This window comes from Halichoerus grypus, chromosome 1 (genome assembly GCF_964656455.1).
Source record: "Halichoerus grypus chromosome 1, mHalGry1.hap1.1, whole genome shotgun sequence".
In the NCBI taxonomy this organism is placed as follows: domain Eukaryota; kingdom Metazoa; phylum Chordata; class Mammalia; order Carnivora; family Phocidae; genus Halichoerus; species Halichoerus grypus.
In genome coordinates, this window is record NC_135712.1 from 76,550,110 (window position 1) to 76,563,860 (window position 13,751).

Sequence of the window (13,751 nt, forward strand, 5' to 3'; positions counted from 1 at the left end):
CAGGAGAAGAGAAATAATAAAGATCAGAGCAGAAATCAATGAAATAGAAACCAAAAGAACAGTAGAACAGATCAACGAAACTAGGAGCTGGTTCTTTGAAAGAATTAACAAGATTGATAAACCCCTGGCCAGACTTATCAAAAAGAAAAGAGAAATGACCCAAATCAACAAAATCATGAATGAAAGAGGAGAGATCACAAGCAACACCAAAGAAATACAAACAATTATAAGAACATATTATGAGTGGGCGCCTGGGTGGCTCAGTTGGTTAAGCGACTGTCTTCGGCTCAGGTCATGATCCTGGAGTCCCGGGATCAAGTCCCACATCGGGCTCCCTGCTCAGCAGGGAGTCTGCTTCTCCCTCTGACCCTTCTCTCTCTCATGCTCTCTGTCTCTCATTCTCTCTCTCACAAATAAATAAAATCTTTAAAAAAAAAAAAATTAAAAAAAAAAAAAGAACATATTATGAGCAACTCTATGCCAGCAAATTAGATAATCTGGAAGAAATGGATGCATTCCTAGAGATGTATCAACTACCAAAACTGAATCAGGAAGAAATAGAAAACCTGAACAGACCCATAACCACTAAGGAAATTGAAACAGTTATCAAAAATCTCCCAACAAACAAGAGCCCAGGGCCAGATGGCTTCCCAGGGGAATTCTACCAAACATTTAAAGAAGAATTAATACCTATTCTTTTGAAACTGTTCCAAAAAATAGAAATGGAAGGAAAACTTCCAAACTCATTTTATGAGGCCACCATTACCTTGATCCCAAAACCAGACAAAGACCCCATCAGAAAGGAGAATTACAGACCAATATCCCTGATGAACATGGATGCAAAAATTCTCACCAAAATACTACCCAATAGGATCCAACAGTACATTAAAAGGATTATTCACCACGACCAAGTGGGATTTATCCCTGGGCTGCAAGGTTGGTTCAACATCCACAAATCAATAAACGTGATACAATACATTAACAAAAGAAAGAACAAGAACCATATGATCCTCTCAATAGATGCAGAAAAAGCATTTGACAAAGTACAGCATCCTTTCTTGATCAAAACTCTTCAGAGTATAGGCATAGAGGGTACATACCTCAATATCATAAAAGCCATCTATGAAAAACCTACAGCGAATATCATTCTCAATGGGGAAAAACTGAGAGCTTTCCCCCTAAGGTCAGGAACGCCTCAGGGATGTCCACTATCACCACTGCTATTCAACATAGTAGTAGAAGTCCTAGCCACAGCAATCAGACAACAAAAAGAAATCAAAGGCATCCAAATCGGCAAAGAAGAAGTCAAACTCTCACTCTTTGCAGATGATATGATACTTTATGTGGACATCCCAAAAGACTTCACCCCAAAACTGCTAGAACTCATACAGGAATTCAGTAAAGTGGCAGGATATAAAATCAATGCACAGAAGTCAGTGGCATTCCTATACACCAACAACAGACAGAAGAAAGAGGAATTAAGGAGTCGATCCCATTTACCATTGCACCCAAAACCATAAGATACCTAGGAATAAATCTAACCAAAGAGGCAAAGAATCTGTACTCAGAAAACTATAAAATACTCATGAAAGAAATTGAGGAAGACACAAAGAAATGGAAAAACGTTCCATGCTCATGGACTGGAAGAACAAATATTGTGAAAATGTCAATACTACCTAGAACAATCTACACATTCAATGCAATCCCTATCAAAATACCATCCACTTTTTTCAAAGAAATGGAACAAATAATCCCAAAATTTGTATGGAACCAGAAAAGACCCCGAATAGCCAGAGGAATGTTGAAAAAGAAAAGCAAAGCTGGTGGCATCACAATTCCGGACTTCCAGCTCTATTACAAAGCTGTCATCATCAAGACAGTATGGTACTGGCATAAAAACAGACACATAGATCAATGGAACAGAATAGAGCCCAGAAATTGACCCTCAACTCTATGGTCAACTAACCTTTGACAAAGCAGGAAAGAATGTCCAATGGAAAAAAGACAGTCTCTTCAACAAATGGTGTTGGGAAAACTGGATAGCCACATGCAGAAGAATGAATCTGTACCACTTCCTTACACCACACACAAAAATAGACTCCAAATGGTTGAAAGACCTAAATGTGAGACAGGAGTCCATCAAAATCCTAAAGGAGAACACAGGCAGCAACCTCTTCAACCTCAGCCGCAGCAACTTCTTCCTAGAAACATCGCCAAAGGCAAGGGAAGCAAGGGCAAAAATGAACTATTGGGACTTCATCAAGATAAAAAGCTTTTGCACAGCAAAAGAAACAGTCAACAAAACCAAAAGACAACTGACAGAATGGGAGAAGATATTTGCAAATGACATATCAGGTAAAGGGCTAGTATCCAAAATCTATAAAGAACTTATCAAACTCAACACCCAAAGAACAAAGAATCCAATCAAGAAATGGGCAGAAGACATGAACAGACATTTTTCCAAAGAAGACATCCAAATGGCCAACAGACACATGAAAAAGTGCTCAACATTGCTCGGCATCAGGGAAATCCAAATCAAAACCTCAATGAGATACCACCTCACACCAGTCAGAATGGCTAAAATTAACAAGTCAGGAAATGACAGATGTTGGCGGGGATGCGGAGAAAGGGGAACCCTCCTACACTGTTGGTGGGAATGCAAGCTGGTGCAGCCACTCTGGAAAACAGTATGGAGGTTCCTCAAAAAGTTGAAAATAGAGCTACCATACAATCCAGCAATTGCACTACTGGGTATTTACCCCAAAGATACAAAAGTAGGGATCAGAAAGGGTACGCGCACCCCAATGTTTATAGCAGCAATGTCCACAATAGCCAAACTGTGGAAAGAGCCAAGATGTCCATCGACAGATGAATGGATAAAGAAGATGTGGTATATATATACAATGGAATATTATGTAGCCATCAAAAGGAATGAGATCTTGCCATTTGCAATGACGTGGATGGAACTGGAGGGTATTATGCTGAGCGAAATAAGTCAAACAGAGAAAGACATGTATCATATGACCTCACTGATATGAGGAATTCTTAATCTCAGGAAACAAACTGAGGGTTGCTGGAGTGGGGGGTGGGGTGGGACGGATGGGGTGACTGGGTGATAGACACTGGGGAGGGTATGTGCTCTGGTAAGCACTGTGAATTGTGCAAGACTGTTGCATCTCAGATCTGTACCTATGAAACAAATAATGCAATATATGTTAAGAAAAAAAAAAAGAAGAAGATAGCAGGAGGGAAGAATGAAGGGGGGGAAATCGGAGGGGTAGACGAACCATAAGAGACGATGGACTCTGAAAAACAAACTGAGGGTTCTAGAGGGGAGTGGGGGGAGGATGGGTTAGCCTGGTGATGGGTATTAAAGAGGGCACGTTCTGCATGGAGTACTGGGTGTTATGCACAAACAATGAATCATGGAACACTACACCTAAAACTAATGATGTAATGTATGGGGATTAACATAACAATAAAAAAAATTTAAAAAAACTATATTGGAAATCATTACATATTTTTATTTTTATTAAATTTATCTCATTCTTTCTTTTGGTTGAATAGTATTCTATTGTATGAATATAGCTTAATTTATTTTATCAGTTCTTCCTGGTGGAAATTTAAGTTTTTCCAGCCTTTGTTACTACAAACAATATTGCAATAAACATACTTCAGTTCCTTTGCACACACACAAAAAAAATACATGACAAATTGAAAGTTATTATATAATTTATATAATGAATAAAACATTGGTTATTTTATTATAACTTCCACATATTAAAATTAGGAACCAAAAAACAACTATTTTACTAGATTTTTCCTTGTTGGCTTCCATTATTGTTGGGAACATGTTATTTGTCTAATACATAATTTTTGATATCATTAATATCAAGTCACAAGTACCTTTATCTGAATGTTTCATCTGAGGATACCTAAGTGTTCTAACATTTATGTTTCCTCCTGAGCTTCAACAATCTTTCTTTACCTCACACTTAATTCAGATGATTCTAGAGCCAGTTTTGCTACAGTAGAAATACTACTAAAAACCTCTGAATTTTTAAATTTCTTATCATATATCCAAAATCTAAGATTAAGTATTTACCGAACATTTTTGAATAGTTTTGTAGTTTACAATGTTGAACTATTTAAAGCATTATCCTTTCTCTCTTTCTAGTCCCAGTCACCTAAACCAGCAGTTTTATCAATTTATTTTAATATTAGCTAATTTACAAAACTTTAAAAATGTGCTTAGCAACTCAGATAAACGAGATACTAAAAAAATCAATTTTCTTATAAAACCCAAAATTATATGTCAGTTTCATGTGTTTTTATTTTGGATATGTTACTGTCACAATTTCTTATTTTTTTGTTTACAAAATGCCCCAATTTCACTTTTGTAGAGAGAAGCTTGGACTGGTTAAAAAAAAAAAAAGTGCTTTGTGATTTCTTTAGCTTTTTCATATATATTCTATCTTCCCAAGAAGCAAAGAAATACAGAGCTTCTGTGAAAGGAAAAAGAAGGGAAGAAGAAAAGTAGAGAGAGGAAAACAAACAAAAACACAAAATAACAAGCTCTCTACCTTACTGCTCTGAAGGATTCAAGAATTAGAGATAAAATCATAGGGGTGCCTGGGTGGCTCAGTTGGTTAAGCGGCTGCTTTCAGCTCAGGTCATGATCCAGGGGTCCTGGGATCGAGCCTCACGTCAGGCTCCCTGTTCAGCGGGGAGCCTGTTTCTCCCTCTCCCTCTGTCTCCCTGCTTTGTGCCCTCACACTCTTTTCTCTGTCAAATAAATAAATAAAATCTTTAAAAAATTGTATATAAATTGTACATAGGAAGGTAAGGTGGTACCTGGAATGCCAGATAGAAGGGCTGGTAGTGAATTCATAGGGAGGACAACACTGAAGGCTTGTGCTCAGTGAGAAGACTTGATTCTACATGAGATTCTGCAGCAAGCACGTCAGTGCCCATGCAACACCGAGGATGGCCTACATTCATCAGCACTAACTTGAAGATAAGGGATTTATTAATATGCCAAGTTTTAGTGAAGAAATCTCAATTAGATCCACATCAGCCTCTACAGGATACTTAAAAAAAATCATTGACACAGGTGCAAAGATTTATCACATCAGAGAGTATCAATTAAGATGCTGAAAAAATTCATTTTGACTGGAAGTGTTTAGATTGCTCATAATTTAGTCTGAAAACCCTGTCTAACAAAGTTTTCGTACATTCCCTGAGATAAGAAAAGTGTGAAAAAGAAAGATAAAATGGAAACACATCTTATTAGCACTTTCTATTTGGAGGAGGTTGCAATATTATAGAAAAGTTGGAAGATATTTTTCTCAATGAAAACTTTGATAAATATATTTATTTTATTTATGTAGTTAAGAAGTAAATGACATTATTAAATTCAAGCATAAAAATGGAAGTTTGGCTGAACCAGAAAAAAAAAAAAGAAGAAAAACTAATGATGAATTTCAGATTAAAAAAATACCAAGCTTTACGTATTTTAAGAGGGAGGAGGCAGAGGGGAGGGAGAATCGTAAGCAGGCTCCATGCCCAGCACAGAGCCCGACGCAGGGCTCAATCTCAGGACCCTGAGATCATGACCTGAGCCGAAATCAGGAGTCCGATGCTTAACCGACTGTAACACCCAGGCAACCCCACAAAGCTTGGAATTTTTAAGGAAGCTCTAAGAATTGACCACTTTGATAAAATGTCAGGATATGATAGGGCAAGCAGGTTAAATACAGTTAATAATCTTAAGGTATAACATATTTAACTTCAGAAGGCAAAGTCTGTTGCAGTGTTACCCCCTCATGAATTTGTGTGTTTTCTATTATTTATTTCAATCTACACCACCATTTGTAAAAAAAGCTTACATTAAAAATCCACCCTACGTAACCACGTGGTAGATTAAATTATCATACCACCATCCAATTTTGTACTTCTTGAGTCAAAATGCTTTTATCAGTTTTAATATTATTGTGATGCTGGTTTTCCCCTCAATTATAAGAAAGCTAAACAAGTTCATAGAAAGTGAGAAAGGGTGTTTTCTGTTCAACTTGACAAATTAAGTTTGCTCATTTGAAAAAGAGAAAAAGGTACTGGAAATTTGAAAGTGGCAAGGGGATTTTGAGCCTTACAAAATTTTTCTTTCCTGTAATGATTTCTGAATTTAGAGGTAATTCGTAATAAAGACTCAGATATAAAAGGAGAATAGAAGGCAAACAATAAGAACAGAGTGACAATTAGTTCTCTCCATTTAAATTATCCCCCAAATATTATGGCTTAAGGTAAAACCGACATGTTAATAACTGTCATTTCCCAAACCTTGACTAACCAATAAGTACACATCACCTCATGTCCATTTCTCATCCTATTTTAAATGGAACAAAGTGACTTTCAGAGGTTGGGAAGTGCATAATTACATAGACTGAAGTCTTTGGACTTTGATCATAATTATAGTGCTTTATCCATCCATCACTTGTTGCTTGAGGACTGTTCCTGGCGAGTTATTTAAAGGAGATAGGAACTCTGTCAGGACAAATTTGAGCTGCAAAACAGCTAATCAGAAACTTGGCTCTCTTGACTTGAAACAGATTGAAAATTGCTACTTTAATCTCACAATCCATTTGGCTCTTAAGTAAAGTGAGAACGTGGTCTCCCTGTAGGAAGGCATGTGTTGTTCATATCATTGGGTACCTTTTTATAAGCTTCTATTGGGACCCTGGGTCCAAGTTTGCCTCACTGTAGCGGTCTCAAAATTGTGCAAACAAATGAATCCTCTGTGGTGCTTGATAAAAAATGCTAGTTTTGCATTCCTTCCCCTCACCCTCCATTTCCCAGAGAAAGGTATCAATGTAATTGTAAACCTAAAATTAACTGGGAAACTTACAGCATCCGAAGGCCTAGAGCTGTTTTTTCAGTAGTGGACTGAGAACAACATGAATCGAAATGGTTTGTTTTTGTTTACAATGCAATCCCAAGGCTCCACCTAGACTCATCAAATCATAGTCTCAGGCTGTGTATGTAACATCTCTCAGAATTCCTGACAACATCAGAAGTGAAAATGTATGTTACTGTGTTTTCCTGAACCTGAAGTTGGGCATTACAGTTTTGGGCATCAGTTACCTTCTACAATTTGAATAGAAATATAACACCACGTAAAGCATGTTGAGGAACATTAACAGATGCTACTAATAAGAATCACCCTTCCAATTTGCTGCCTCCAGGGTGGGCGCTTTGCACTTGGCAGTCTTCAGCAAGCAGGCATCTTCCTAACCTTCCTTGAACCTCCTTGTATGATTTCTATATATGCAATTCTACTTTAGATTCCCTGAGTCTAGGATTGTATCTTATATCTCCTACTATCCCCACTCGGCACCAAGAAATAATAAATAAATAAATTAATTAATTAATTCCTGGAATCCTTTAGTTAAACAAATCAAAACAAAACATAGTTTTAGTTTTCATATCTACAATTTGGGGATAAAAATCCTTTGCTTGGCGAATTAGTTTCATACTGCGGCTGTAACCAGTTACCACAAACTTGTGGCTTAAGCCAATATAAATGCATCATCTTGGAGTTCTGTAGGTCAGAAGCCTGACACTGGTCTCACCGGACTGAAATCAAGGTGCTGGCAGGGCTGCATTCCTTCTGGAAGCTGTAGAGGAAAATCTGTCATCTCGCCTTTTCCAGCATCTAGAGGGGCCAGCCTTGCTTGGCGCATGATCCCCTTCCAACTTCAAAATCTGTTGAGTCGTTTCTCACATCACATCAATGACTCTTTTTCTCCCTCCAACTTCCACTTTTAAGGACTCTCACGATTACATTGAAACCACATGGGTAATCCAAGATAATCTACCTATTTTAAGATCAGATGATTAGCAGCCTTAATTCCATCTGAAACCTTAATTCCCCTTTGCTGCGTAATAGAACACATTCACAGGTTCTGGAGATTAGGACCTGGTCATCTTTAGAGGCCATTATTCTGCCTACCACACCGGCTCACCTCCCAGGTGGATCAGATACATAAGGTACTGGGAAATAACTTCGTTAACGGTAAAGTTCTGTACAGTTCTAATAAAATGATAATATGTTCTGTGGTAGAAATAATGTTGAACAGGATCACGAGACTTAAATTCTAGATCTGGTTCTGCTACTATTTTGTTCTGTGATTTGGGGGGGGGGAAAATCACTTAACCCCTCTGGGATTCAGATTTCTCAATCTGAATTGTGAAGTATAAACATTGAGAGAGACAAGCCAAGATCATACCAAGACGCTTAATGATATCAGGCAAAATGGAACTTAAGGTATACCCACATGAGGACACAATTATTGCTGGAAAGGAATCCCCAGTGTGTTGGTGTGCTACACACACAATAGGAAAACTGAGGAATACACTAAGGCAATGCATTTCAGAGTTGTGTTGGGTTCCTATATAATTTCTCCACGTCCCAGCTGTGAAGAGTAGATCAGAGGTTGTAATCCCTAACTACTTTATGAGGAAACTTTCATTTAAATAGCTTAAATAATTTCATGAAGGTCATATAATCAGTTAGTGGTGGAGTTAAGACTATTATTCAGATCTTTTGACAAATTCTATGTGCACTCAGCGAACACACTTCCCTGCCTCCCTGCCATTTAAATGGACTTACAGCCCAGGGGTAGCATCTAGAATTATAATGCATCACACTTTGGACTAACCACAAATGATCATAACGGTCTTTTAGAATTTATTCTTGTGAAAATTGTAAGGGTTTGAAGCAGTTTTTTTTTTCTTCATTACAACTGATGGATACGTTAGTCCCTGTTGATAAATTGTACTTTCATATTTCTTTATGAGCCAATTCTTCCTGCCTTCTGCCTTGCTTCAATTCAAGTGCTGATAGAAATAACATACACAGACTGTAGCATGTTGGCTTGTTATGGATCGAGAAACAGTGATTATGGAGATGGCTAAAATGAATGGATTAGCTTTACTAAAAGCTGGTTTGCTCATTGCAGTGAGTAGATACATCCTTTATGTTACATCAGAAGTTGTATCATTATATGTTATATCAATTTTGGAGGACTTTGTATGTGCATAGACAACACTGTGGGCATGTATTTTATTTTTGTACTTGCCATGATCCTGACAGGAATAAGAGCACTTGAAAAAAGAGTGACTGTAGAGAGTTTAATGAAGGGACTATTTGCCAAGGCATAAGGGATAGGATATGGGTTTTTGGAGTTAGTAGTGGCTGGGAATGCTTACCACTTCTACGCTTGAAAGAAAAGGAGGGTAGGCACCTGGACCTATGGCAAAAGGGTGCCTGACAGGACCTGCAGCCTTTAGTAGAAAACCCAACAGGGAAGTGGCCAGGGAAACATATACCCTAACTTCCCTCCTTAAGAACTTCTACTTTTTTTTTTTAATTTAAATTCAATTAGCCAACATATAGTACATCATTAGATTTGATATAATGTGCAATGATTCATTAGTTGCGTATAACACCCAGTGCTCATCACATCTTCTTATGCACTTCTAACCCAAGAGGAAACCAGAGGAGAAAGGAAGGGTCAGGGTAGCCTTTAGAAGTCAGCTTCCAGAGGTACAGAACAAGAAGGAGAAGAATGGAGGATGCACGTGGAGAAGCCGGTGGAGGACACCCAACACAGAACTACAACTGCCCTTCTGTGATATTCTCTCATAAACAAAATGATGTTCCACTAGAAGTTCTCTGTCACCACACTTCCTTTTGGGATATATTTAGAAAACGTACTTAATAGAGTTGACCTTTTAACTGGTAAAGCATAAAATTCACAATCAATATGCAATTTACACAGGAAATGCTTCTTACTCATCCATATACCATGTTAGCAGTTTGAGCTTTTTTGGATTGACTGGCAAAAATAATACAATATTATCTCGCAAGTGGCTCGAATTGTAATATGCTGCATTTTCTCTTATTTTTGGCCCTCAGCTATCATATTATTTCAAAATTTGATCTTGATTCATTTTTATCACATTAACTGGTTTATTTGCAAAATTATATTTTGAAAGGATTTAGTCTGTCTTTTCTAATTACTCAGCTTAAAAATCTATTTTAAAAACTAGATAGCAATTCTAAAAACTAAAGTGTGAAAGAAGACCCGAATTATTACCCAACAATAAACTGACAGAGATTTAGATTCTAAAATGCTACATTTTCGATTCATTTTGAGTTTTCACCTAATAAAAAATAAACAGAACTCACTGCTGATACTTTTCATTTTTAAGGAAATGGTAATCTACCCATTCGCTCTTCTTTATTGATCTGGCATAATTTCATCTATGCTTCGATATTTTTGTTAAAATTAAGTTAGCAATAAAATGACAAGACTTGTGATTTTTCCCCACCTTTTCTTCTTCTTTGTAATGGTCAATATCATCAAAGGGGAAATCTTAGCTCTATAGTTTTCATGCTCTTTTGATTATCAGAAAAGCTTTTGCAAAGACTAACTTAGCATCAACACTGGGGTACAACTAAATGTATAGTATGTCAATATGTTTAGGTGCAAAGAAAAATAAGACAGGGCGAAATCCCAATTTTAACTGAGAGAATGATTATCATAGAACTTTGAAATTGGCTTTTTGGGAATGGCATTAACATTCAGTAATAAATGATAATAGCATCTCTCATTTATTCTATTCTGTGATAAAAGGAAACCATGCATTAAGGTAGCTTGGAGTTAAAAATAACAAGATATCCTGTTCTTTCCTTTTTTGAAAATTCCCTTTCATGACTTTTTTCTAAAGACAAGGTCAGGAAAAAAGACAAATTTAACTATGTAGATGACTATGATTATGGAATGATTAAATTTGGTCTTTCTTAAAATAGATTTTGTAAACTGAGAACTACAAGGTTTGTCTGCTAAGAAAAAGCAACTCAAACCCATTCACTCACCAGGCATTGAAGAGAATGTTACTTATTCTTACACTGACAACACACGGTATCGTAGATTTCTTACAGTGATGATCCACATATTCATTTATTCACTAAGTAGTATGGACAGGAAAATAGTAATAATTCAGTCTTTAAAATACGTGGCAAAACAGTTAAAATATTTGGGAAAAATGTATCTGTTATTAAGTATATAAGTACCATAGAGTTAAATAAACGAACATTATAGCCGTACCTTACTCATTTTGCTATTTCCAGTGCCTTGCACAGAATAGATGCTCAGCAACAAACATTTCTCTGCTCTTTTATTTATTTGCAAGTTAAGTTTTCATTACAAATGGAGGGTACATAATCTTGCCGAACACAATTTATTAAACTGTTTCAATGCACTATTAGTATTTTGAATTTTACAGTATGTCAAAAACAGATGATTTTTGTTCCATGAATTAACAGGTTGTTAGGACAATATGAGAAGCCATTTTCTCATTTATTTATATTTCCAGGCTTCTCTCATCAATCACTGGAAATGCCTGTAGACAGGGGTGTACAGGTTGACGTGTGGGTTGCTAGTCAATAGAAGAAAGTTTCTTCTGGAGCTGAGGTAGATCCAAGTACCTACTTTAAAAAAGATGTCCTCAAGGGAAGCATTATACAGCTAATATTTCATGAGAACTATACTCTTAGAATACCACTTCAAAAGATTTTTAGTAGAATAGAAAATTTTGAGTCTGGAAAACTATTTTGAGAACTAGAAAATGTTGGGTGTTGTGCTCTTTATTGACCCAACCCCCACCTCCAATGCTAACATTGTGATTCGTGGCAGAGAGCAAGGCAGGAATTAGATCACCATTCGCGTTTCTCATTTCAACCTGAAGACCACAGACTTTCTCCCTCTCTCTCTCTTTTTTTTTCCTTTTTCTCCCTCTCTTTTCTTTCTCCACCATTTACCTTTCTGCCTTACTTTTCTGCTTCTGCTTTCTCAGAGAGCCCACCAGAAACCTCACAGGAAGAGGAGCAAAGTCTACATCGTCCACATTAGTGTCCTACATGGTGACAAGTCATATTAATGAAAAAAGATCACACATCTTCCGTAATTGCCTAGGCAATGTGACAGTAACTGAGCCCTGCCCAGAGAGCCCACTCCACTTCTGGTATGAGCTTCCAATAAGCCTCGGTGGTGAATGACAAGTTAACCCCTTTGGAACCCCACCATTTTCAACACTCAGAGGACCTCTCTCATTAGTCTTATAAAATAAAGTATGAAATTCCAACATCAAATCTCATGCTGTTAAATTAACAACATCACACGCTACATACGACTTAAATATCTCCCATAACTTTATGACTGGAAAAACACTGTTCAGATTTCATTTACCAGTTTAAAAATAGCAAACTCTAATTTGAAACACATACACACACATCATGCACACTCACTAATATCCCCTCTTAGTGCTAGGCAAATGTTCCTTCCTATAAACATAAATAAAATTCAGTACAATCATAAATTTTAAAAGTCAGATTTGTCAAAAGATGATGTTTGTTATGAAACAAATCAAGAAGAAAATATTTCTTAGAGCCAAAATGACAAGCCACAATCTGTTGGCATAACAATGGCTATTCATCTATTTTTAATGTACAAATCAAAATTATTCCGTGTTTATTTTGACTTGAAGATAGTCCATAGATTATTATATCCCTGACCAATGAAATTTCTTCTTCTTGGGTGGGTGAGTGCTGAGCAAGGCAAATAACAGATTTTAAACATCTGCAAATGGTGTGATAATTATTTTTTTAAGAAACCATAGAAATCTTCCAACTTTGTCACTTTGTAGATCCAGACATGAACTAAGAAAGAAAATTAGAAAAGATGCCCACAGACCACTTTAAGTCCACAGAAAGTCCAAAATAATATCACTGTGCTCATAAACAAGGAGGGGTTGCTCTTTGTAGACAGAAACACTCATAATACACAAGGCACTCCAATTAAGTTTTGATAGAAGTTACTTCACGTTTCAACTCACCGCTGGATGTATGGGTCAGGACAGTACTGTAGGGTAGCACACCGTGAAGTTTCACAATTCATTTCCTTCAACTCTCTTTGATAATCAACAAATGGAGAACTATTATAGAACCTATACACATGTACCTGTGTATATATAGATAATAAAGCCAGGAGGCTAAAAGCAATAGGGTCAAATGCTATCAGACATAGAAGTTTAGACACTTCCCCCTTCACACACATTTGCAAAGAGGCGGAGCGTTTCTCGATTTTAGCCAATGAGATTGTCAAGTGACTCAAACATCAGAAACAGTTGATTCTTACCAGCTGGGCATCCTCTCTAAAATTGTTCTTCCCCCTCTACCACGGCTTTAGAGTCCTGGAGGCATAGTGGCCACACTTGTGGGCAACTTGGAGGCATCTCTGAACTTCTGGTCTCTCTGGTGATTGGATGCTGGCATGAATGGCATCAGAGTTTAATTTCAGCAGACTGGACTTTTATAATAGAACTGAGCTGCTGAGTGTCCATCCTGCTCCAGCTAATTAACGTTTCCTTGTATCTGCATACTGATTTGATTTGAGGACTTCTGTAACTGCTTCTGGAGCTTTTTTTTTTTTTTTTTTTTTTTTTAGCAGAGCTGCTTAGGAAGGTTGTTTTTTTTCATCTCCCCCCCCCTTCCCCCCATTCTCCCTTTCAGCCAACCGCCTGTTGTGGTCACAATCTCAAATAGCAAAGACAGGGAAATTCCTTGATTATATTTAACCTAGAACTCACTCTTCGTCTCAACTAAGAAAAAGTGGTATCCATTCACATCC

General features: G+C 37.1%; 1 protein-coding gene across 3 annotated transcripts in view; it reads right to left on the reverse strand.

Moving 5' to 3' along the window:
• The window catches only part of TP63 (tumor protein p63), a 232,791-nt gene extending 219,294 nt beyond the window's left edge, over window positions 1-13,497 (reverse strand). For all 3 annotated transcript variants that reach the window (XM_036064645.2, XM_036064636.2, XM_036064692.2), the window contains exon 1: window positions 12,958-13,497. In XM_036064645.2, coding sequence (XP_035920538.2) covers window positions 12,958-13,178 — 221 coding nt within the window. In that variant the 5' untranslated portion in view covers window positions 13,179-13,497. The remainder of the gene's footprint in view (window positions 1-12,957) is intronic.
• Between the last annotated feature and the right edge of the window lie 254 nt (window positions 13,498-13,751).